The sequence below is a fragment of the Oncorhynchus mykiss genome, chromosome 28 (genome assembly GCF_057628025.1).
Source record: "Oncorhynchus mykiss isolate SJ-2025 chromosome 28, ASM5762802v1, whole genome shotgun sequence".
Taxonomy (NCBI): Eukaryota; Metazoa; Chordata; class Actinopteri; order Salmoniformes; family Salmonidae; genus Oncorhynchus; species Oncorhynchus mykiss.
The window spans coordinates 29739411-29765292 of NC_143049.1; the positions used below are offsets into that span (position 1 = coordinate 29739411).

At 40.8% G+C, this 25882-nt stretch overlaps 2 protein-coding genes and 1 long non-coding RNA gene across 10 annotated transcripts in view; 2 read left to right on the forward strand and 1 right to left on the reverse strand.

Moving 5' to 3' along the window:
- Positions 1-346: 346 nt before the first annotated feature.
- Positions 347-7007, reverse strand: LOC110508862 (prostaglandin G/H synthase 2). The gene is made up of 9 exons (XM_021589730.3): positions 6766-7007; positions 6429-6545; positions 6164-6307; positions 5758-5901; positions 5322-5503; positions 4856-5186; positions 4251-4537; positions 3182-3329; positions 347-2317 (listed from the first exon to the last, which is right to left on the reverse strand). Exons 1-9 carry the CDS (start codon positions 6824-6826, stop codon positions 1908-1910), a joined length of 1824 nt encoding a protein of 607 aa, XP_021445405.1. The 5' UTR covers positions 6827-7007; the 3' UTR covers positions 347-1907.
- A 9555-nt stretch (positions 7008-16562) lies between these two features.
- Positions 16563-21072, forward strand: LOC110508864 (uncharacterized). Of its 6 annotated transcripts, none has more exons than XR_016493040.1 (4): positions 16592-16674; positions 16775-16889; positions 16997-17059; positions 19070-19340. It is a non-coding gene; the product is annotated as an uncharacterized LOC110508864 (long non-coding RNA). The 6 variants fall into 6 exon arrangements; XR_016493041.1 differs by having other exon boundaries at positions 16992-17059; positions 19070-19207; XR_016493043.1 differs by having other exon boundaries at positions 16608-16674; positions 16805-16889; positions 19070-19207.
- An 802-nt stretch (positions 21073-21874) lies between these two features.
- LOC110508865 (cytosolic phospholipase A2) overlaps positions 21875-25882 on the forward strand; it is a 31106-nt gene continuing 27098 nt past the window's right edge. Inside the window, exons 1-4 of one of the 3 annotated variants that reach the window (XM_021589734.3) lie at positions 21875-22426; positions 24911-25014; positions 25344-25428; positions 25599-25752. Coding sequence is in view for 2 of the 3 variants with exons in the window: in XM_021589733.3 (XP_021445408.3) it covers positions 24982-25014; positions 25344-25428; positions 25604-25752 (267 nt within the window). In the remaining variant the exon portion in view is untranslated. The remainder of the gene's footprint in view (positions 22427-24910; positions 25015-25343; positions 25429-25598; positions 25753-25882) is intronic. The other 2 variants (XM_021589733.3, XM_036966711.2) reach the window with 2 other exon arrangements.

Sequence of the window (25882 nt, forward strand, 5' to 3'; positions counted from 1 at the left end):
AAATACTCCTGACTTGTCAGATGGACAAACGCCTTTCAGACTTTAAAGTGAATCCCTGTATGAGTAAAGGAAAGTTTGAAATTAGTAAGAATGACAGACTACATTAAAGTGAAAGGGATGTTCTCTGTTCCCTTCTAAATCTATTAAGCAACAGCATCATTCTAGCTAGTTTCATTAGAGTGGTCTGGGTATGAGATGAGTGTATGTGTTACGTGGGGTAAGCCCACTCATTACAATGTTGATTTTTTTCTATTGTATTGTATAGTTTTGTGTCTACAATCCCAAGAATATTAGCCCAGAAGGACTAATGGTTCTTAATAAATAAAGCACTATAATAAATGCAATGTCAAATTTAACTTGTTTTATTCACAGGCAGAAGGGCAAATTATTTTTTATATGCAACCATGTTAAAGGGGAAATCTGTGATTCCTACGTCCATTCTTAAATGTTTTATTAATGATATGTACACATTGATTCTTGAAGAATATAACTTATTAATTCCTCATGAGCTTTGTTCAATTACCAAACCTCATCTGTAAGCATGTTTAATTTGTTGCATTGCTTGTTAACAATGTAATAACAGTATCTAGCCTCAAAACATGGTTAAAACTATCATTTTGATCTCATGGATGGTCAGTCCTTGCATCTATAGCTTTATCTATGAATTTAAAACTGGTTATACTTCTCCAGCCCCATCCCTCAGCTGTTTACCAAAAACTGGGGCAGGGTGTCCACTTTGTTGTTGTTTGAACTGCAGATTGCCCCTTTTATAACAGTAAAGTCACAATTTACATTCCAATTAAAATGGTATGGCACTTAAGAAAGCATTAAAAGACAATCAATTTACCAAGAATTGTATTAGTGTGATTAATTTGCATTCATTCATTTCACTCTGTAATAATACAGTCTCACAAATATTCACTTCCTCCATTTGCAATAACATTATATTTGACCCAAAAAAAGGACTGACAAATACACCCCAGCTGATTTTCCATGCGGTAGTACAAGTTCTAGACAGACAATAAACAACATAAAAGTATTTCGGATAGGTCTTTGCTTCAAGCAAGGAGATACCTAGACAGTTGCACAACTGAAAGCATTCAACTGAAATGTCTTCCGCATTTAACCACACCCCTTGGAATCAGAGAGTTGCCTAAATTGACTTCTATCATCGGCACCCGTGGAGTAGTTGTTGGGGGTTAACTGCCTTTCTCAAGGGCAGAAAAACGAATGATTTTCCACCTTGCCAGCTCGGGGACTTGAACCAGCGACCTTTCAGTTATTGGCCCAATGCTCTTAACAGCCCCATGTAACTCCTTCAAGTTTCACAGTGTATACAGAGAAAACTAACTTACTTTTGTTCATGTTAAGCATTACAAATGAGTAAACGGTTTTCATATTTAAAAACATAATCATAACTAAATAATCAACAATACACTAATAAATATTAAATACATAAATTAATAAACAATAAATAACTAAATAAGTCCCTCAAGGATTCCGCAATCCCAAATTATAATATTTATACATTTGTCCCATCACTGCACTATTTCCTCATAAAACAGTTAAATCATCTAAATATTATTGCATACAAATTATCCAACACTGCAGTACAAAAAGAGGCCTGGCAATTTCAGATAATCACACACATTTACAGCATGATATGGTTCAATTTAGCCAAATGTCAACAAATGTTCTCTCTCGTCAGTGCAGTTTTGCAACAAATTGGACAAAATAATTGCATATTGCCATGCTAAATGTCATAATTGCTGCAGCAAAATAAAGCCTTTTTGCTTGCAAATATCACAATAAAATCTTAAATACAGCAAAACGACCTAAAATGAGAGCAACTTTAGAACACTAGACACTGCTAAGTGTATTTGAATAAAACCTATTGCTTTAGTTCTTTAAAGCTCGGAAGTCCTTTCTTTCAGCAGAACACCTGGGTTCACATCACTCGGGTGTGTCTCACTTGCGTTGGCTGATGCCTGCTCAAACACTCTAAAAAAATCTGGCACTTGAAAAGACACCATAGGACAAGGACCTTTGACATTGCTGCACACCAGCCTCTCCAATGAAGCAGTGTTGACGATGTCAAAGCCCACAATCCCTCCGAACGTGCTGGGCATCCAGTATTCCGGCGAGCAAATGGGGTTTCCCAGGAGACCTTTCAGGGAATAAGGGGAGCCCATTTCAATCATAGTCTCCCCAAAGACAGAGTTAGGTCTGGGGCGCTCCACCAGAAGGCCTGGGTACAGCTCCACAGCATCCACTTCTCCATATAGACTCTCCAGCTCTGCAGCCAGCTCTTTCTCTCCTGCAACACCCACAGAACAACAAAGGGTTAATAAATCTAGCCTGCTAGTCACCAATGATGAAAATAAACCCTGGATTGCTGAAGCTATGTATTGGCCATTGTAAGGTTTTGAAGCCACCAGCCGGCCATATTGGCACTATCAGTCATCTAGTGTATATATAAGTCATTGCTAGTCACACACGTCTATTAAATCCTTCACTCACAAAATAAAAAGTAAACAAACAACCCACTGGGCACAGACGTCAATTCAACATTGGTTCAACGTAATTTCATTGAACTTACGTGAAAACAGCTTGGATTCAACCAGTGTGTGCCCAGTGGAAAGGTGCATGCTATGACAAGTCTGTGTTTTGGTCTTTATAGGAACTCAATGATGCAAGTATAGACACAGTACAGTTGAACCTTGTGTGAATCTCACGTGAGAGTGTAAATGTGTATGTGATTGTTCGTTGAAGATTACATGTGCAGACTTTAATAATACACCCGCAGGGTATAATAGGCGGCAGCCACTCCCTGCCCACCCTCTATATCAGCAGCTGCCATGTAGGTAGTAACCATGCCAATAACAAAACAACTGAACCAATCCTGTCGCTTTTTCCAGGCACTACTTAAGTTGCCATGCACCTGTGCTTATTAAATAAAACCTTTCACCTAGTTAGATTGAGGATAAATAAATAGCAATATTAAAGGGACACTTCAGGATTTTGGCAATTAAGACCTTTATGAGTCAGATGAACTCATGGGGATACCATTTTATGTCTCTGGAAAATGGTATCCACGGGTTCGTTCATCTGACTCTGGGAAAGTAGATGCAGGGCTTCATTGACAAAATCCCAAACTATCCCTTTAAGATGTGTGTCTCACCTGTGAGATCCTCGAAAGAGGAGTAGGCCCTCATGTTGAAGCGTTTCCTGTAGGCGTTGAGGGACTGGTAACGCATGTCTCTGCTGTGCTCCAGGGCCTTAGCTGCCACGCCCACTACTGAAGGAGGCAGGTTACGCCCACCAGCCACCTGGGAACCAATAGGAATCAAGATTCATTAGTGGAGCTGTATCAGGAGTTTGGGAATTGTTCATTTAGGAAGGACTACCACGTCTAACATTAGGAAGGACTACCATGTCTAACATTTGACATTGGATGTATACTGAGATTGAAAACACACCATTCCCCAACCAGCTCTGTTTATTTGTGACAAAACTGTTGTCACTTAGGCCTCAATGAAATACCATTGCTGTAAGGATGTTCCAGTGTCGAGTGCCGCCCCCCCCCCCCCCCCCCCCCATTCCCACTACTCCCCATCAGTGGTGTAAAGTACTTAAATAAAAATACTTTAAAGTCCTACTTAAGTCGTTTTTTGGGGTATCTGTACTTTACTATTTATATTTTTGACAATTTGTACTTCAATACATTCCTAAAGAAAAGTATGTACTTTTTACTCCATACATTTTCCCTAAACCCCAAATGTACTCTTCACATTTTGAATGCCCTGCAGGACAGGAAAATTGTCTAATTCACACACTTATCAAGAGCACATCCCTGGTCATCTCTACTGCCTCTGATCTGGTTGACTCACTAAACACATGCTTCATTTGTAAATGATGTCTGAGTGTTGGAGTGTGCCCCTGGCTGTCAGTGAATTAAAAAAAACAAGAAAATGGTGCTGTCTGGTTTGCTTAATATAATATAATTTGAAATTATTTTTTAGTTTTGATACTTAAGTATAATTTAGCAATTCCATTTACTTTTGATACTTAAGTATATTTAAAACCAAATACTTTTAGACTTTTACTCAAGTAGAATTTTACTGCGTTATTTTCACTTTTACTTGAGTCATTTTCTATTAAGGTATCTTTACTTTTACTCAAGTATGACAATTGGGTACTTTTTCCACCACTGCTTCCCATAGGACCCCAATGTACACTAGACAACTCACCCTTCCAGCGATCTGCTTGGTGAAGGACTCCACCAGGTTGTTGATGCCGTGCTCTGTAACCAGGGAGTTGTTGAAGACAAACTGGGGGTAGGTGTAGGCGCGGCCCTCGATGTTGAAGGTGTCAGGCATTAGTGGGTGCCAGTGGTACAGGGTATTGAACTCAGCTGCAATACGGTTCTGGTACTGGAAGCGCTGGTTGAACAGGAGCTCCGGGTCGAACTTGAGCTGGAAGTGGTAGCCACTCAGGTGCTGGACGTAGTCCTCGATCACGATCTTTATGGTCTCGCCTGCAAGGAAGGAAGGAAGGAAGGAAGGAAGGAAGGAAGGAAGGAAGGAAGGAAGGAAGGAAGGAAGGAAGGAAGGAAGGGAATGCATGAGATGAGGTTAGTGAGATATTGCTCAATAAATATCTGACACCCACTAAATATAGTGTTTTGATCTGTTTTTCACAGAGCTGTTTTAATCTGTATGCATTGTACGGTTTCTAAAACACTCAAACATTGCCTCACTTTGATCATATATAATTACCATTATAAGGACCTGAAGGATCTAAGACAGTACAGTAGGCACAGTAGGTGTGTCCAGTTTTAGTCCTGATAACTCACCAATTAGGATGAGGCGTGTGGTCTGGAAAATGCGTTCGTCGTCCCATTCGGGATGCTCCTGCATCATGACGTCACAGACGCGGTTGTGCTCTCTCAGCCAGATGGTGGCATACATCATGAGACCGGGGACCAGGCCGAAAAGCTCGTGGCCCACGGCGAAGCGGTGCTCCTCGATCACGTGGGGTGGATAGTGCATCTCGACCCCAACCTCCCTTACCAATGGGGGGTAGACCTCGCCATTCACAACCTGATACTTCAGTTTGCCATTCTTGAACTGCCTCAGCTTGTGCTGTCTCTCCAGAGTGTCTCCATAGACATGGTGTAAGTCCACCTGAAACACAGAGGTAAAGAGTGAGTCCAAACATACACTCCAAACCTAGAAGTTAAAGTCAACCATAAAACAAATTGGAAAACTATTTTCATATGACAGGCCCACTATTTGTTGTGTATTGTAAATTAGACTTACGCCATGGCCCAAGGCTTTGGTGAAAGCTGGTCCTTTTTTGAAGTCTGATTTGAAAAACTGGTGGGTGAAGTGCTGGGCGAAGAAGGCGAACATGAGATTGGAACCCTGAGGATCCGGAATGAACCGCTTCCTCAACATAACCTTCTCCACCACAAGCTTGGCCTCTGGAAGCACAGCTCTTCCTATAAGGAGAAGGAGCGATGTTAGCAAAATACTTGGGGTCCTACCTCAACAAAATATTTATTTGGTTACTAACGACAGTTATAATTATGTTAATTCGACTGCCATATCATTCAGAATCATTTTGGAAACTTCTGAGGGCTGTGACTTTCGACTGGTGTGAATTATTTAGAAACAGGTCTGAAGTTAATTTCTAAGGCTTCCATGGTCTTAGAAAAGGAATCCCAAAAGACTGGTTAGGAGGGAGCTCACTTACCTGCAGTTCCCATAGGTGTAGGACAGCCCTTTGGCAATGGGGGAAGGGTCCGTGTATAGTAAGACAGGTTGGAGTAAGCTTCCCAGCTCTTGTAGCCATAATCAGAATTGTAAGTCGGTGGGCTGTCCACCAAATGTGAGCGGGCTATGAAATAGAGAGGCAGAGAGCAACATTATTTAATTTGTTCAGAAACTGAGCTAATAATGTAATCTATTAAATTTAATGTAAGACTTCTGACTGAAAAATATTTATCATGTATTTTTTCACTCATATTTCGTTCGTGTTTCTTTCTTTTTCTCCACCCTTCCCATATCAGTAAATATCATACAGGTATATCCAAATAATACATTGACTCAACAGTCTTTCATTCATGATCTATCAAAAATGTGATATTATTTCAACTTACATGTCAAGACATAGCTCATGATAGCATTTCTCACAAAACTGATCTTGTTGATGACATTCCACACCCCTTTGTAGTGTGTAAGGAAGTAGTGCACAGTGTTCGGGGCTGGTTTCAATGATATCTTTATCCATGTTAGGAATTCAGCTGCAGAGTGGAGAGGGAATAGGAAATATTTATAATAACAATATCGAATACTCCTCGTGAATAATGATATACATAATATCGATGGAATTTGTATTAGACCTCCTAAAAATGTTTCACTTACGAGTTGTGCAGTTCTTTCCATAATATCCAGTTCTTGTGCATTCACACTCATAGTCGTCGAAGCCTTTTGAATTACATAAGCCCCTATTTTCACATGGTTGTGCACAGCAAGGGTCCACTGAAAATATATTGCAAAAGTTTAGAATGCTATACAAAGTTGTATTATTGTATCCATTCATCTCTTTTTTCCATTACAAACATTCTAATTTGTATTACAGCAATTCAGATAAATCGACACGTTTACGTAAAAGTATAATTCTAAACTATTATTAATAAGCCATATACAATATTTTCACAATATAATATATTTATAAGAGTCTCAAAATAAATATTCTCACCTCCTTCGCAGAAATAGATCCAGACGTTAGAGAGCAAAACAACGCAGATTACTTTATTCATTCCGAAAGATTCTATTGAATCGCAATCCGGTGTAAAATTCCAGCCGACTACAGCTCACACCTCGTAACAGTGATTCTGAAATTCTTGGATGCCTGCTCCATATTTATGTACGATGCTCATCCCAAACTCTTACGCAAACTATTACGCTAATAAAGTCAGGGAACCGGCCAGGACCAGAGGTGAGCGGAAAAATTGGACCAATCATCTTCCTCATGGAGGCATTTGGTCTATTCTGCATCCAGTTAACATTGACATCCACACAGTGTGGTCATTTAAAACAATACAATACACGTTTCTGTATTTACAGTGTATTCAATCACTGTAGCCAACATCAGGTTGTCTTCTTTTTTTTTATTATATTGTATAAAGATTGATAACAAAAGTAACACATTTTCTAAAGACTAATCCAAAATCGATTAGTGAAGACACAGGAAAACGTCTCCACACACTTCTTGTCAGATATTAATTTCTGACAAAAAGCTTTCGTTCAGTCGACCTTCATCAGAGCATATCTCCACAAGCAATAGGGACAGTCTTCCAAAGCAATTACCAGTAAATTAAGGCGATCATTGTTCATACAAACTATATATGGACGGCGGGAAGAATTTATTGTCATTTGGCGCCAACATGTGGCCAAATGTGTCATGGTGTTGTAATTACCGATGTCATTTGTCTTTTACGTCCTTAATTAATAGCTAACCTATTTTATGTTGTTATGTTATTCTTAGTTATTTGAATACTTACTTGCAAGAGTTAGTAATACCTGTTTATGAGTGAAATATTAACTAAACGCAACATGCAACAATTTCAAAGATTTTACTGAGTTACAGTGCATATAAGGAAATCAGTCAATTGAAATAAATAAATTAGACCCTAATCTATGGATTTCACATGACTGGGAATACAGATATGCATCTGATGGTAACAGATACCTTAAAAATGGAAAGTGGACATTCCTGCAGTCGTCAGCATGCAAATTGCACGCTCCCTCAAAACTTGAGACATCTGTAGCATTGTGTTGTGTGACAAAATTGTACATTTTAGAGTGGCCTTTTTAATTGTCCCCAGCACAAGGTGCACCTTTCTGTTTAATCAGATTCTTGATATGCCACACCTGTCAAGTGGATGGATTATCTTGGTAAATGATACATGCTCAATAACAGGGATGTAAACAAATTTGGGCACAGTATTTGAGAGATATAAGCTTTTTGTGAGTATGGAACATTTTTGGTAACTTTTATTTCAGCTCATGAAACATGGGACCAACACTTTTCATGTTGCGTTCATATTTTTGTTCAATATAGATCAGGGTTTCCCAAACTCGGTACTGGGGCCCCTCTTGGGTGCACGTTTTGGTTTTTGCCCAAGCAGTACACAACTGATTCAAATAACAAACTCATCCTCAATCTTTGATTAGTTGAATCCGCTGTGTAGGGGGGCAGGACCGAGTTTGGAAAACCCTGATCTATATTGAACAAAAATATGAATGCAACATGTAAAGTGTTGGTCCCATGTTTCATGAGCTGAAATAAAAGTTACCAAAAATGTTCCATACTCACAAAAAGCTTATATCTCTCAAATATATTGATTGTGCTTTTTTGTTTGTTTATTAGACCACACCATCTACCTATAGAGTTTTCATCTGTATTTTTCGTAGCTGTTTACATACCACCACAGACGGAGGCTGGCACTAAGACAGAATTGAATGAGCTGTATTACGCCATAAGCAAACAAGAAAATGCTCACCCAGAAGCGATGCTCCTAGAGGCCGGGACTTTAATGCAAGGAAACTTAAATCAGTTTTACCAAATTTTTACCAGCATGTCACATGTGCAACCAGAGGGAAAAAAACTCTAGACCACCTTTATTCCACACATAGAGATGCATACTGCCCTACCAAGTAAAAATGCAGTAACTGCTCATAGCGTGGAACTGCTTTTATTTACCATTACTTCACAGTAGCTTATTGCAGTTACTGCTAAGATGACCTCCATTTTTCCAAAACACAATACAATAGAGGCAGGATACTTGTCCACAAGATAAAGAATGTATTTAATGTAGCAAAAATGACGAACTAATTTTCAACCAAATGAGAAGTTACTGCCTTTTTGCTTGGTAGGGCAGCATACAAAGCTCTCCCCCTTCCTCCATTTAGCAAATCTGACCATATTTCTATCCTCCTGAAGTGGTTAGATGATGCGGATGCTACGCTACAGGACGGTTTTGCTAGCACAGACTGGAATATGTTCCGGGATTCATCCAATGGCATTGAGGAGTATACCACCTCCGTCATCGGCTATTTCAATAAGTGCATCGACGACGTCGTCCCCACAGTGACAGTACGTAATATCCCAACCAGAAGCCATGGATTACAGGCAACATCCACATCAGGCTAAAGGCTAGAGCTGCCACTTTCAAGGGGTGGGATACTAATCCGGACGCTTATAAGAAATCCCGCTATGCCAGACGAACCATCAAACAAGCAAAACGTAAAATACAGGATTAAGATTAAATCCTACTACACCGGCTCTGACCCTCATCGGATGTGGCAGGGCTTGAAAACTATTACGGACTACAAAGGGAAACCCAGACGCAAGCTGCCCAGTGACGCAAGCCTACCAGACGAGCTAAATGCTTTTTTACGCTCGCTTCGAGGCAAGCAACACTAAAGCATGCATGAGAGCACCAGCTGTTCTGGATGACTGTGTGATAACGCTCTCGGTAGCCAATGTGAGCAAGACCTTCAAACAGGTCAACATTCACAAAGCCGCGTGGCCAGATGTATTACCAGGACGTGTACTCAAAGCATGCGAGGACCAACTGGCAAGTGTCCTCACTGATATTTTCAACATCTCCCTGACTGAGTCTGTAATACCTACATGTTTCAAGCAGATCACCATAGTCCCTGTGCCCAAGGAAGCGAAGGTAACCTGTCTAAATGATTACCGCCCTGTAGCACTCACGTCTGTAGCCATGAAGTGCTTTGAAAGGCTGATCATGGCTCACATCAACAGCATCCTCCCGGATACACTAGACCCACTCCAATCGCATACTGCACCAACAGATCCACAGATGACGCAATATCAATCGCACTCCACACGGCACTTTCCCACCTGGACAAAAGGAACACCTATTTGAGAATGCTGTTCATTGACTACAGCTCAGCGTTCAACACCATAGTGCCCACAAAGCTCATCAAGTAAGGACCCTGGGACTAAATACCTCCCTCTGCAACTGGATCCTGGACTTCCTGACGGGCCACCCCCAAGTGGTAAGGGTAGGCAACAACGCGTCTGCCATGCTGATCCTCAACACGGGGGCCCCTCGGGTGTGTACTTAGTGTCTGTTCACCCATGACTGCGTGGCCAAACACAACTCCAACACCATCATTAAGTTTGCCGACGACACAACAGTGGTAGGCCTGGTCAACGGGCAACAATGAGACTGCCTATAGGGAGGAGGTCAGAGAACTGGCAGTGTGGTGCCAGGACAACAGCCTCTCCCTCAATGGGGCAAAACAAAGGAGCTGATCGTGGACTACAGGAAAAGGCTGGCCAAATAGTATCCCATTAACATCAACGGGGCTGTAGTGGAGCGGGTCGAGAGTTTCAAGTGCCTTGGTGTCCACATCACCAATGATCTATTTTGGCCCAAACACACCAAGACAGTCGTGAAGAGGGCACGACAAAACCTTTTCCCCCTCAGGAGACTGAAAATATTTGGCATGGGTCCCCAGATCCTCAAAAAGTTCTACAGCTGCACCAATTGAGAGCATCCTGACCGGTTGCATCACCGCCTGGTATGGCAACTGCTCGGCATCTGACCGTAAGGCGGTACAGAGGGTAGTGTGCACGGCCCAGTACATCACTGGGCCCAAGCATACTGCAATCCAGGACATATATAATAGGTGGTGTCAGAGGAAAGTCTATAAAATTGTCAGAGACTCCAGTCACCCAAGTCATAGATTGTTTTCTCTGCTACTGCACAGCAAGCGGTACCGGAGCGCCAAGTCTAGGACCAGAAGGCTCCTTAACAGCTCCTACACCCAAGCCATAAGACTGCTGAACAATTCATCAAATGGCCACCGGACAATTACATTGACCCTCCCCCATTTGTTCTGTAAACTGCTGTTACTCGCTGTTTATTATCTATGCATAGTCACTTCACCCTTACCTACATGTACAAATTACCTCTAACCTGTACCCCCGCACACTGACTGCGGTACCGGTACCCCAGGTATGTAGTCTCGTTATTGTTATGCTATTGTGTTATTTTTTTAAACTTGAGTTTATTTGGTAAATATTTTCTTAACTCTTCTTGACCTGCACTGTTGGTTAAGGGCTTGTAAGTAAGCATTTCACTGTAAGGTCTACACTTATATTTGGCGCATGTGAAATATAAAGTTTGATTTTTGATTTTTTTAAACAGTTTTGTTCCATGAGTGCATCTGTTGTACATGACTAATCAAATGACCTGTGAAGTCAGTTAGAAGTGTCAGCAGGGATGAAAATTAAGCTAGCCCGAGGCTAGTACTTTTCAGACTGGGCTAGTAGACAATGTGCCTGACACATTAGTGAAATTTTGCCTTTACAAACATCGCATGCCACAGATTTAAGACCTGAATGTAGAAATTGTGGTCTGCTAGCCAGTGCCAATAAATGCTTATATTACATCCTTGCATGTCATTCCCTTTCAGACGATCCCCCTGTCACTGTTGGGCCTCCTCAGTGACCTTACAGCTGAGGGTTTTAACTTTCCTCTTGAGAATTAGAATCAGAAGTATAGTCATATAGCTCATCGCAATACTATATCTCTTCGGGGCAAATGTTACCATAGACTGTCCTGATTATCTAGTTGAGCATTCCAGATAATTCCTCCATCCCAGCAGAAATGTCCCATCCACTTAGTAGGATTTTAGATGTGCAGATAGACCAAAGCCCAGTCTATTTTACCGTTAATATAGTCACGTCTGTGGGTTATGGCATTTTAATATAGATGTTACCATATTAGTAATCAACTTAGCTAGCTAGTAAAAGTATTAAAAAAGTGTCTTTCAGATGGGCAGACCAGAAACTAAGTGACAACACTATGGTCTGTAGCTGCCATTTTCTGGTGGGAAAGAGAAATGGCCCTGTATTTACCGGAAAAGGTAGCTCATCCACCATGACAGAAGAGGAAGATCCAGACTGTTGATTGGGAAACAATAACAAACAAGGAGGCATGAGGATTGGGTGTTGAGTATGATAAACAATGTGTTTTCTGTCCAGATATAGATGGTGATACAGCATTGAAAAAGACCTACCACTGACCAAATGTCTCTTTGTTTTTCAGTCCAACAGGAGTGCATCCCTCAGGCCATGCTGGGCATGGACATCCTGTGCCAGTGTGATACGGTTATGGAGACTACAGCAGATTGAGCCTTACAGACAGGTCAGTAACTCATCAAATATGATACAATATTGTGTAAAAAAATGAATTTGTAGATGCATCATCATTTTTACTTTATGTTCCCTTCTCCCCATTCTTTAGACATGTAACCTATTCTAGGAGCCTATTGTTTGTGTATGATCTTTATTAATTGTTCACTTGTTTTTCAACAAAATTAGGTACAGGCAGGGATGACGGGACTTCAGCAAGTAAGACATATTCTGAGAGCCTAGTGTGTGTGTAACATAACCTATTCTGAGAGCCTTGTCACGCTCAGTGGGCAGGGTTCAGACCCTGGGCCCGAGCTTAGTGATGAGCTTGGAGAGCACTATGGTGTTAAAGGCTGAGCTGAACAGTATTCTTACATAGGTATTCCTCTTGTCCAGATGGGATAGGGGAGTGTGCAGTGCGATGAAGTCATCTGAGTCTCATAAAAGGGTCTGAATACTTATGTAACTAAAGTATTTAAGTTTATTTTATTTTTTATAAATTAGCTAACATTTCTACAAACCTGTTTTTGCTTTGCTATTATGGGGTATTGTGTGTAGATCATAATTTGTATTTATTTAAATACTTTTCAGAATAAGGATGTAAAGTAACAAAATGTGAAAAATGTCAAGGGGTCTGAATACTTTCTGAATGCACTGTATCCCAGTCCGCTTAATCGAAACAGTCTTAAAGCATAGATTCAGATTGGTTAACCCAACGTTTAATGGTCCTTACCATTGGTACATTCTGTTTAAGCTTGTGCCTATAGGAGGTGAGGAGCAGAATGGAGGCGTGATCTGATTTGCCAAAGGGAGGGTGGGGGAGGGCCTTTTAGCCGAACCGAAAGGGGGAGTAGCAACGGTCAAGAGTTCTCGATGAGCGAGTGGCGCAGGAGATGTGTTGATAAAACTTTGGTAATGTTTTTCTCAGATTTGTTTTATTAAAGTCCCCAGCTACAATAAATGTGGCCTCAGGATATGCGGTTTACAGTTTGCACAAAATCCAGTGTAGTTCCTTGAGAGCCATTGCGATGTCGGCTTGAGGGGGATTATACACGGCCGTGACGATGACCGAAGAGAATTCTCTCGGGAGGTAATGTGGTCTGTATTTGATGGTGAGCTATTCCAGATCGGGAGAACAAAAGGACTTGAGTTCCTGTACGTTACCACAATCACACCACAAGTAGTTAATCATAAACCCTACACCTCCACCTTTCTTTTTCCTGGAGAGTTATTTTTATGTATGGAGAACCCCGCTGGCTGTATGGACAAGGATAGTATATCTGGAAAGAGCCATGATTCCGTGAAACAGAGTATGTTACAGTTCCTGATGTCTCACTGGAAGGAGATCCTCACCCTGAGCTTGTCTACGTAATTGTCCAGGCACTGAACATTAGCGAGTAATATACTCGGAAGTTGGACTAAAAGCCCACTTTGTATTCCTCTTCTCGATGGCATCTTGGAGCAGCCCCTAGGACGAGTGGAATTGCCTCGAGGACTACAAACAAAGGAACCAATTCACGAAAGTCTAATTTCTGGTCGAGTGACCACTGATAAAAGTTATTTTCGCCTGTAGGTAATAATGCAAAAATCTTTCTGAGCAAATAATAATAACACTACGCAAAACAAAATACTGCTAAGTTAGCTATGAACAGGGTGACCATATCTGTTGGGGCCATCTTGTTTCAACATTACGAAGAATGGCAACACTGCCATGTTGACCTGAGCCTTGCTGTTGGAAAACCACATTAATGTCCGACTTTCAGCTATCGCACATGCAGTCGGTTGCTTTCCCCTTACCACTCAAACGTGCCCAATGGGGACACACTCTTTTCACGCCATTTTGCCCGATGAGTAGTGCTATACGTCATGGTGAACGTGGGTTTCAATGTTCAAGGACCATAGAATTAGGAATTATAATAATTTAATAGGATCTCTATGGCACATTCAACCGAGAACCCTCCGCCTTGGACCTCATTCATAACTTTTTCAACGACATCGCTATGGTGGGTTTATACATTATAGTTTACAATTGCACTTTCATATTAGTACATAATTATGCTTTATTTGAACTAATGATTGGTATCTACCAAGTTACCAATTGGTATCTTCTAAGTGGCTGAACCAGTTTTCCCAAAAGTGAACGATGTGTAACGTCAAGTTTTGCTTGCTAGCCGACCTACAACATGATTGTCGCTATCAAGCCAATCTTGATGCTGGTCAGTCCATTTGCCTTCAAGTGTAAAGGTGGTGGGGAACATTGTCAAGCAGTGCACAAAGAAGAGCATGTCAGTAAACGAGTCCAATACCACACAAGCTGCTAGTGTGCAGGAAATCTAGCATCCTCGGTTGCCAAGAGCCAGGCAATTCGGGGGAAATCTGTAGGCTTACCCGACAGTTTTCTTGAGCACGCAGTGGGCAAATGTCCAGTTGTAGATCTCAAGATTTGGGTGGGGGGGTTGCCGTAAACTGTTTGCTGGATACCGGGAGCCAAGTCAGCACTATCCATGAGTCATTCTTCAGAGAACACTTATTAGGGGAAGAGGAAGACATGCTTTCTACAGCAGGATGGCTTAAGATAACAGCAGCTAACGGGTTGGACATTCCTTACCTAGGCTACCTTGGGTTAGACGTAGAGACCATGGGGATAACTTTACCCGGGTGTGGGTTCCTGGTAGTCAAAGATCCTCCGCAGTCACAGACTACAGTACCAGGTCTCCTTGGAATGAATATCATCAGTAGATGTAGACAACTAGTCCATGCGTTGGATTCTGATTAGAGAGAATCCTTTCAGCGAGTACTATCAAGACAATCTACTATGCTTACTTGAATGAAATATATGAAACTAATCAACAAGATTGCATTTCACCGCGATTGGTTAGTCAACATGCAATAATACCTTTATACTGTTAATCACTGAATTATTTGCGTTTAGATTAAGAAGATCCTATTAACTGAGTTTACCCTTTCCCCCCTCCCTATTCAGTGACGGTGATGTGAACTTTAAAAAAATGCAAACCAATACTTCAGTTTAGTAAGATCAATGATAAATGCAATGATAAATTGAGTTGTAGACCTACCTGTAGTAGGACTTGCTGCAAGCTGTACGTGTGTGAGCTTCTCTCCCTCTCTCTCTCCCCCCCAATGTGATGATTATTTTTTTTTAAACATTGTTTGGTATCGGCGTTGCTGGCTTCTTTAAAAACTGTTAATCTGATGGACTTTAGATGTCCTTGGTCTTATTTATTTGTTTCGGGACCTATAGAGGCATACTTACACAGCAACACTCAAAAAAATGCTGAGTTAAAAACAACACAATTTGGGTAAATATTGGACAAAACACGTTGGGTTATTTTGACCCAGCCAGTTGGGTCACTCAGTTGGGTTACTGATACTGGGTTATTGAGCTATGATCCAACGGGTCAGATCAGAATACTTGAGGCATTGTATAGTAGGGGCCTGGCCTTCAAATAGTTATTTTTGGCCATCCCTGAGAATAAATGTCATTCTGGTTCATTTGTTCTGTTGTATTGTTATCTGCATGGTGAGCACTGACACTTTTTTTTAGCTTTTGTGAGGAGACATGGCCTATTGGGGGCATGGCTTTCATATTGTTATTTTTGCCCACCCGTGAAGGTAAATGTCATTCCATGTTAAGTTTGTAGACAGCACATTTTCAATTTGACTTCAATATTTTTGCATGTTACATATTTTAATAATATAAATGTAATAACATGATTATTTAAATATTATAACAAAGTGGTAACTGTCCTAACATTGGGATATGCATAGGCACTTGAGGAACTTGCACTCTTGTTTAAGCCACATAAGTGTCTTTGCTCAACCTTAATATGTGATGACAATTACAACAGAACAGATGAACCGGAATGACATTTACTCTCACGGGTGGCTAAAAAGAACTGAAAGCCGCACCGCTACTAAGCAACACCTCAACCCAAAGACGTGACCCAACTGGCAGGGTCAAAATAACCCAAAGTGTGTTTTGTCCCCTATTTACCTAGCGCTGGATTGTTTATAACCCAGCATTTTTAGAGTGCAGTCTCATTACTTTGTGTGAATTATACTTTAATCAATGCAATATTCAAATAAAATATAATTTTTTTAGTTCCTTTCTATTATGTGGCTGCATGAAATTTCAAACAAAGTGAATTAAACAATGACATTTATTTACTTCGTCTTTGTGGCTCCCTGATAAAACAGTAACATCCATTACTGTAGTTAGGCTTTCCAATGTGTAGCTAGGTGTGTAAAAGCACATAGCTGTGTTCATTTATATCCGCTAGATATATCCGCTAGATGGCACTTTAAGAGATTCATAAATGAGGTGTGGAAGCGGTATTGGGATTGCGTATGTGCAGTGTGTGAGAGTGAGAGCAAGCAATTACACTGACTGGAGAGCTGTCGTTACTTTAGGTGGGTAAATAATGCTTTTTATCTTACTCTTGTACCGGAATATAATTTATTTAGCATAATCTGCAATGTATAAGAGTTTGTTTTGTAATATTTATGCCAGATGGACATGTTAGCATGTTGATACTCTCAGATTGACACGAGGATGTTAGCTTCTTGCCAGCTGAATACCAGTGCTCTCAGAACCATGTTGTGGAGTTGATAACATTATTTGAAGCGTGAGTAATTATCAGAATTACATTCTGTTTCCTGTAAAGCTTCAGTGTGTTGTATTTTGTTTTTGAATTGTAACTTATCTGTTGATATGACATTTCTCCCAGTGCAGTATGGGTCAGATGAGGATCTACTGTTCCATGTGGGGTTAGGGTATCATGTGGACAGTGTGTTTGTAAGTATTCCGATTGTTTTATGACAACATACATTTTTGTTTTTCATGCACAATGTCATTTTGTTTATGGACATCTTGTACCCAGAAATGTTAGAAAGTCCATTCTAACTGGGAACATTGTGGTCTCTGTATTTTCTTGTGTTTTTCTATAGAGAGCAGAGCCACTACCATTTATGTATTTCACTTTGTACTTATTGTACATAGATTGTTATTATGCACTTTACTAACATATTTATTTCACTTGATTGTGATTTAGACTTTACTTTATGGGGATTTCCCTTCTACATTATCCTATTTTAAATTTAAGCTTTGACAGAATAAAAAAAAACTAATTAGTTTGTGTCCTGTGCTGGGTTTACTTTCGCCAGGCTACATATGGCTTAGTGGTATGTTGAATAGATTCCACAATCCGGCCTTGAGCAAGTGCTCGGCTTGTTCTCGACATTGTGCCCCCGTTTGCACACTGAAATCTAAGCCCACGGTGAAGTATAGCACTGCCCACCAGGCGAAATTATGTGAAAAGAGTGTCATCTAATAATGACCTTAGATCAGTGAGTGAACTCCCTCAAACAAATGGTACGCTCAAGACAACTTGGAACAAGGAAATCTCTGACCTACGACTTCAGTGCGTTTAAGACAACTGGGAACTCTGAAACAAAGGAGCTCTGCTCAGACTGGGAAAAATTGTTTTGAACAGTCATCCAACTCGGAATTAGGCTAAAACTTGGGCAACATGCCGCATTCACATGCTAGTTGAAACAAGGAAACTGAAATGTTCCACTTGCTAACTGGTTATAGTTATACATGTGCCCAGTGGTGCAGTGGTGCCTGGACAAGTGGGTAGTTTTCCGACCCGGTGATACGTTGGGCAGACCGCACCACCCTCTGAAGAGCCCTGGGTTGCAGAGGGTGCGGTTGCCGTACCAGGCGGTGAGGTGATACAGCCAGACAGAATGCTCTCAATTGTGCATCTGTAAAAGTTGTAGGGTTTTAAGGGCCAAGCCAAATTTCTTCAGCCTCCTGAGGTTGAAGAGGCGCTCTTGCGCCTTCTTCACCACACTGTCTGTGTGGGTGGATCATTTCAGGTCGTCAATGATGATCTCTGTCTATGAAACCGCTTGCATGTGCGGTGCGCATTTTAGAATAGTGTTTTCCCGCTAATTGTATTTTGAAACATTCACGTGTAGGCCTACTACCGTGTACCTTGCTGTGCCTAAAATGTGAATAGTTTATCAAAATGTAAAGCTAAACATTCCGATCAGCCCTATTAATTGACATGGCTTATACCTCCACTACACTACTTTGATACCTATCAGTGGGGATTAAGAAGTGAGTATACGCAATGCCCACTGAAAAATAAGTGGGTATACGGAGTATACCATCCACTACACCATTGCATGTGCCCCATTCAACCAGTTAGCTAATCAGAAAATTCAGAGTTTCCTAGTTCCGAGTAGCACCTGAACGCTGAATCAGAGCTCTGACTTCTCCGACATCACAATTTTTCCCAGTCTGAGCTGTTCATAATACCTCAGTGGTCTGAGCTCGTTTTTTCAGAGAACACACTGTGCTAAAGCGAATTTATGCTTGATCCAAAAATGTTGTCGGAGGCTCTGTATGGAGGGTGTGACGCAATTTCTGAGCCTCTGGAGGCATGCAGAGGCCAAATTGAGCTCCTTACCGCATCGCCATGCACCTCACAAATGTTGTAACAATGTGGAGGACTCCATATAGCCCTGCATTGACATGATTGATTGATGGTAGGTGGGGGCAGGAGGTCCTGTATAAACACAAACTCACTTCCTTGACAACTTCCTTCACAACAGCTGTGCTGAACAGCTCTGCACTGCTCTACGAAGCGCAAGAAGTATACATATTTTATGTTTAGCTCACATTTAATGTAAAAGTATGCATTAAGGCGTCTGTAATATAATAAATGTGGCAAAAACTAATGTGGACATTAATATATGCATTTCTATAACTTTCTTCTTCTTTTTTTACAATGGTGAGGGAGTGCCAAGATGGAAGCTTCAACACAGCACCCCCTATGAATCATCTAGTGTAAGACCAAGGACCTAACCGTGGACTACAGGGTGGAGCAGGTCGAGAGTTCCTTTGTGTCCAAATCACTAAGAACTTAAAATGGTCCAGACACAAGACAGTGCCTCTTCCCCCTCAGGAGCCTAAATGTTTGGCATGGGCCCTAAAATCCTCAAAACATTATACAGTTGTACCATTGAGAGCATCTTGACTGGCTGCATCAATGCTTCGTATGGCAATAGCACCACCTTTGATCGCAGCCCAGTACATCAGTGGAGGCTGCTGAGGGGAGGACGGCTCATAATAATGGCTGGACTGGAGTCAATGGAATTGTATCAAACACATCAAAGACATGGTTCCCGTGCGGTTGATACCCTTCCAATGACTCAATTCCAGACATTATTTAGAGCCGTCCTCCCCTCAGCAGCCTCCACTGCAGTACATCACTTGGGCCGAGCTCCCTGCCATCCAGGACCTCTATATCAGGCGATGTGAAAGAAAGGCCTGAAAAATCGCTAAGGACTCAAGTATTTTATTCTTATTTTTGCACTGTTTCTATACACACTCACAGGACCCCACACACTACGCACACTAATACCCCAACACACAAACAAACACTCACTCCATCATTTGCTCACACACACATAATATGCACATACATTTATACTGACTCTACATACACCCACTCACATACAATCATCATATACGCTGCTACTATGTTTATCATATATCCGGATGCCTAGTCACTTTAGCCCTATACATATCTACCTCTATCGATCCAGTATCCCTGCACATTGTAAATATGGTACTGGAACTGACACTGTATATAGTGTGCTTACTTACTTTACTGTGTTCTTATCTTGTCTGTTCTTGTTCTACCTTATTTTTAGTATTACATTGTTATTGATTACTGTATTGTTGGGGTTAGAGCTTGCAAGAAAGGCATTTCACTGTACTTGTGAATGTGACATTAAAACATGGAAGTCAAAACTATACTGAACAAAAATATAAATACAACATGGCAACATGTACAGAGTTGGTCACATGTTTCATGAGCTGAAATACAAAAAGCCTAATTCTCTCAAATTTTGGGCACAATTTTTTTTACATCCCTGTTAGTGAGCATTTCTACTTAGCAAAGATAATCCATCCACCTGACCGTTGTAGCATATCCAGAAGCTATATAAATGGCATGATAATTACACAGGTGCACCTTGTGCTGGAGACAAAAGGCCACTCAAAAATGTGCAGTTTTGTCACACAACACAATGCCACAGATGTCTCAAGTTTTGAGGGAGAGTGCAATTGACATGCTGACAGCAAGAATGTCCACAAGAGCTGTTGCTAGATAATTGAATGATAATTCCTCTACCATAAGCCGCCTCCAACATTGTTTTAGAGAATATGGCAGTGCGTCCAACCGGTCTCACAACCGCAGACCACATGTAACCACGCCAGCCCAGGACCTCCACAACCGGCATCTTCACCTGCGGGATCGTCTGAGACCAACCACCCAGACAGCTGATGAAAATGAGGAGTATTTCTGTCTGTAACAAAGCCCTTTTGTGGGGAAAAACTTACTTGGGCCTGGCTCCCCAGTGGGTGGGCCTGGCGCCCAAGTTTATGCCCTCCCATGGCTGTGCCCCTGCCCAGTCGTGAAATCCATAGAGTAGGGCCTAATTTATTTATTTCAATTGACTGATTTCCTTAAATGTAACTCAGAAAAATCGTTGAAATTGCTGCGTTTATATTTTTGTTCAGTATATATAAATCATTGGTTGTGACTGACTGACTTGTATGGTACAGCTATAGACGATATTTACAGTTTAACTACCGCGAGAGTTGGACTAAAATATTTGAAGCTACATGATGAGTTTTGACTTGCATTTCACTGTTAGTTTAACACAAAATATGTACATTTTCAGTCAATTAAATCGACAGTTTTTTTTCGATTAAAGTACTGATGATGGGTGTACTGTTGTTTGTATGCGTGCAGCGTGTAGTTACTGTGATTGGAACCCTAAAATTGGCTACACTAGCCCAGCTACTTCCCACACCGTTGCGGGACCACAGTGCTTGACAAGTAGGAGCGAAGAAACTGTCCCTTGACCGGTGTTGCCGTTCATTCTTGTATCAAGGTGACATCTAGATGAGTTATTTTTTGTGTAGGCTACTACTATTCTTGAAATAAAACCATGGGAGAGAAAAAAAAATGGCCACATACCACCGGCGACACTGTGACTACAGCTGCCCAGAATGAAGCACTTTACATCAGCAAGCACCTCCATACAGCACCGGTGCATTAGTTATTCGTACCAATTTGCATTCTCATCGAAAAAAAATCATGGGAGGGGAAAAACTGTCAAAATAAAATAATTGGAGGGAAAACATTGGTCACCACCAGTGAACCCGTGAATTCAGCTGTCCAGAAGGAAGCGCTTCACAGAAGGAAGCACCTCTATACCACACTGGTGCGTGCATTAGTCATTCTCACCAATTTGGCTTCTCGTGCTCCCTGATAGCAGTGGCCTTAGCCAATTGACATGTCACTGTGACGTCCATATGATTAGGATATTAGCTAGCTGTCATCACAGATGAATGGGGAAACCCTAGATATATTAAATTACTAGAGGGGAGGGGGTGGGCTATGTTATAATCCTCTTCAAAATTCCAGAATGAGGCTAAATCGCAGCCATATTGGTCAGGGGGAAATCCAAAACCAGTCTACGGGTGAATTCATAATTGCCTACAGTGTGTCAGAGTGCAGATTCATGCATTCCAAAGCGAAACGCTTTCTGGGAGCAGCGTGTTCTGAACTTACAATGGCAGCCAAGCAACCAAGTTAAGACATGACTGAGAGAACACCTCACTCTGACCATTTTACTCGCCCTAGCAGAGTTCGTTAGGCTGTTTTCATGTTATCTAGAACGTTTCGTGACTGTCACTGTGCTGGGTGTTTTCATGTTATCTAGAACGTTTCGTGACTGTCACTGTGCTGCTGGCAACAATTTAATTATGCTTCTTTACTGATGTTTAATGACACCATTCATATTCAACGAGTGTTGCGCGTTGGTAAATTCATCCTTTATTCGGTGCTTTGGAACACCCTCTGACAAGAGTGTTCTGAAATCAGAGTAGAAAGCCAGAGTTAGTTTACGAACGTACCCGAAAACGTCCAAAATCTCGCGGTATTTCAATGGTAAAGCTCATCTGTAGCTTTCTACCATGTAGTCACAACATCCAAGCAGTGCTCGAGGGCAGTTTCACACTGGCAGTGCACTTGAAGGAATGCGGTAAACTTGTCTCATGACTTGACATTCGTTAAAGGTGAGCTTATATTTCGATTAAGAACTTTACTCAAGTAATGATGATTATGATAGCCTACATTTATAACACATTATGAAGTTCGTAACTTCTTCAATATTTACCTTTTAAAAGTGAGAGTAGTTGGTTGGCTACCTGTCCACATCAGTTCTGCCGGTGCGCTAGCCCTGTATATGCGCGGATGCACGGCGTCCTATATGGTGCTAGTGGTGCCCAAGTGTTGTTTATGGCAGTGTTTTAGTGTAAAATAGGCTTCTGCGAGTAGCCTAGTCGATAGAAAACTGAGAGTAATTTTAAAAGAGTTAAATCGACGTAGGCTATAGACCAAATGCTTTAAAACTCATCACTACACTTTTACAAATTGTCAATCAACTGCAGGCTATTGGGCATTTATTTTTATTTTTTACTACAGGCTAATATTCAGTAGTATGCCTTTTTTTGTTTAGACTAGATAATGTATACAATCATACAGTGGTGGAAAAAGTAGCTAATTGTCATACTTAAAGATACCTTAAAGTAAAAGTGAAAGTCACCCAGTAAAATTATACTTGAGTAAAAGTCTAAAAGTACTTGGTTTAAAATATACTTAAGTATCAAAAGGAAATGCATAAGTCGTTTCAAATTCCTTCAGCCGTCATTGTAAATAAGAATGTGTTCTTAATTAACTGACTTGCCTAGTTAAATAGGTTAAAATATTAAGCATACCAGAAGGCACACTTATCTGTTTTTTAAATTTACAAATAGCCAAGGGCACTCTCCAACATTTAGACATAATTTACAAACGAAGCATGTGTGGTTAATGATCCACCAGGTCAGAGGCAGTAGGGATGACCAGGGATGTTCTGTTGTTAAGTGTGGGAATTGGACCATTTCCCAGTTCTGCTAAGCATTCAAAATATAACGAATACTTTTTGGTGTCAAGGAAAATATATGGAGTAAAAAGTACAATATTTTCATTAGGACTATAGTGAAGTAAAAGTAGTCAAAAATATAAGTACTAAAGTACATTTACCCTAAAAAACTACTTAAGTAGTACTTTAAACAATTTTTACTTAAATACTTTTTACACCACTGAAATCATAGTAGTCAGCAGCACAAAAAAGGTGTGTGTTAATTACATGGTAGTGAGCTAGAATGGTAAGGTAGGCCAACTACCATCTAAATGTATGGTCTTAGTGCTTGCTGGGGTATGGATGGGGTCTAAAAAAGGACATTGAAATATTTCAAATTTCTGCTGAACACAGTGTTGCAATATCTCCAAATCTAACTGAGAATTGGGCAGGCTGTGATAATGGAGAGAACGTAGAAAATGTATCAGTCAGTTCAAATAAACTAATTGCATTGCTATAACCTATTTTTTTGTTGACCCAAATCAAATATGGATTCAACGTTTCTGTATCATGACAAGGACTTACATATTGTACAAAAGCACTCCTGTAATTTTATTTATTTATTTATTTTATTTAACCTTTATTTAACCAGGTAGGTTAGTTGAGAACAAGTTCTCATTTGCAACTGCGACCTGGCCAAGATAAAGCATAGCAGTGTGAACAGACAATAACACAGAGTTACACATGTAGTAAACAATAAACAAGTCAATAACATAGTAGGGGGAAAAAATTATCTATATACATTGTGTGCAAAAGGCATGAGAAGGTAGGCAATAAATAGGCCATAGGAAGTGAATAATTACAATTTAGCAGATTAACATTGGAGTGATAAATGATCAGATGAGTAGAGATACTGGAAGTAGAGATACTGGTGTGCAAAAGAGCAGAAAAGTAAATAAAATAAAAAACAATATGGGGATGAGGTAGGTAGATTGGGTGGGCTATATACCGATGGACTATGTACAGCTGCAGTGATCGGTTAGCTGCTCAGATAGCAGATGTTTAAAGTTAGTGACGGAGATAAAAGTCTCCAACTTCAGAGATTTTTGCAATTCGTTCCAGTCGCAGGCAGCAGAGAACTGGAAGGAAAGGCGGCCAAATGAGGTTTTGGCTTTAGGGATGATCAGTGAGATACACCTGCTGGAGCGTGTGCTACGGGTGGGTGTTGCCATTGTGACCAGTGAACTGAGATAAGGCGGAGCTTTATGATGTTTATGATGTAATGTTTGAAGGTGTAAACTGAAACATGTCCTGGAGGTCAATATAATTTCATGTTCAGGTAGCCTACCAGTTAGCGAGGCGACTCAGCAACTGGAGGGTTGCTAGTTCAAATCCCAGGTCAGATGGGAATAATCTAGCGGAAAGTGAGCTTGCAACCTTAGCGTTGCTGGTATCAAATCCATGATGCCATTGCCTGCTCTTCCCCCGCACCTCTCCAAAAATATGTATTGTGCCTTTCGGAGGGGTTGGGTTAAAAGTCAAATTTTGGTTGGACCTTGTGCAATTGACCAATAGTGATCTTAATTTCTTCTCCTGAACATTGATGTTGTCAGTGTCCTGTGTTAGTAAAATGTTTTTCCTATCCAATTTTATTCAGAAGGGTCTTCCAAATCTAGAGGTTGACTGGACACCTGATTCCCTCAAAGTACCGTGATTGGCTCCTGAAATATGTCTTCTATAGATCCATATCAGTACATTGTGGTAAGTAAACATCATCATGTTGTCATTGTCAGGACATTATAGACAGACAAATCATTTGACATTTTGTATGTCCTGTTATCAAATTGTTACTGTGCTAAGTGAGTCACACACAGCTAATCAAAGAGATAGATGAAGACATGTACACACATACGTCAGTGTTACTGACTGTATTAGTACTTCAGGCTGTTGTTTAAGCTGGTTAAATTCTATGAATGTTCTGCTTGAGCTATTGGATATATTTTGTCCAGTCATTTGCATCCAATCTGGATGCCTCCCATCTGGGAAACAGAATGACTTACTGGAAAGTCTCTGTTATATTGCTTCTGCAGGTGGAACACCAGTATTCCCATAAGTTCAAAGTGACTGTGGTACGAGCTGAGAAGGTGACCAAGGGTTCTACCCTGGGAGACTTTTGTGAGTTCCTCCATGTTCAAGATAACTCACTGTGTCCACATTACAGTGTTGTGGGTGTGTTTGAGAGATGAGGTGATGCACATAGAAGTGATGTTGTTTTTTCAGTGCCTATGGTTTTTCTCATGTTTAATCACACTGTCTGTGTGTGTGGTTGTGTGTGTATTTCTAAGAACAGTGGACACTCCAGACCCCTACGTGGAGTTGTTCATCCCAACCACTCCAGACTCAAGAAAACGGACGCGGCACATTGACAATGACATCAACCCCATATGGAACGAGACCTTTGAGTTCATACTGGACCCCAATCAGGAAAACACTCTAGAGGTTAACACATTGCACTACACTTTGAACTGAGCTACATTACACTACATAACCCAGCAAGCTATGGCTAGACACCTTCAAGCATGATGTATTCTTTCTTTGCAGTAAGATAGTAACTTCAGTTATACTTTTG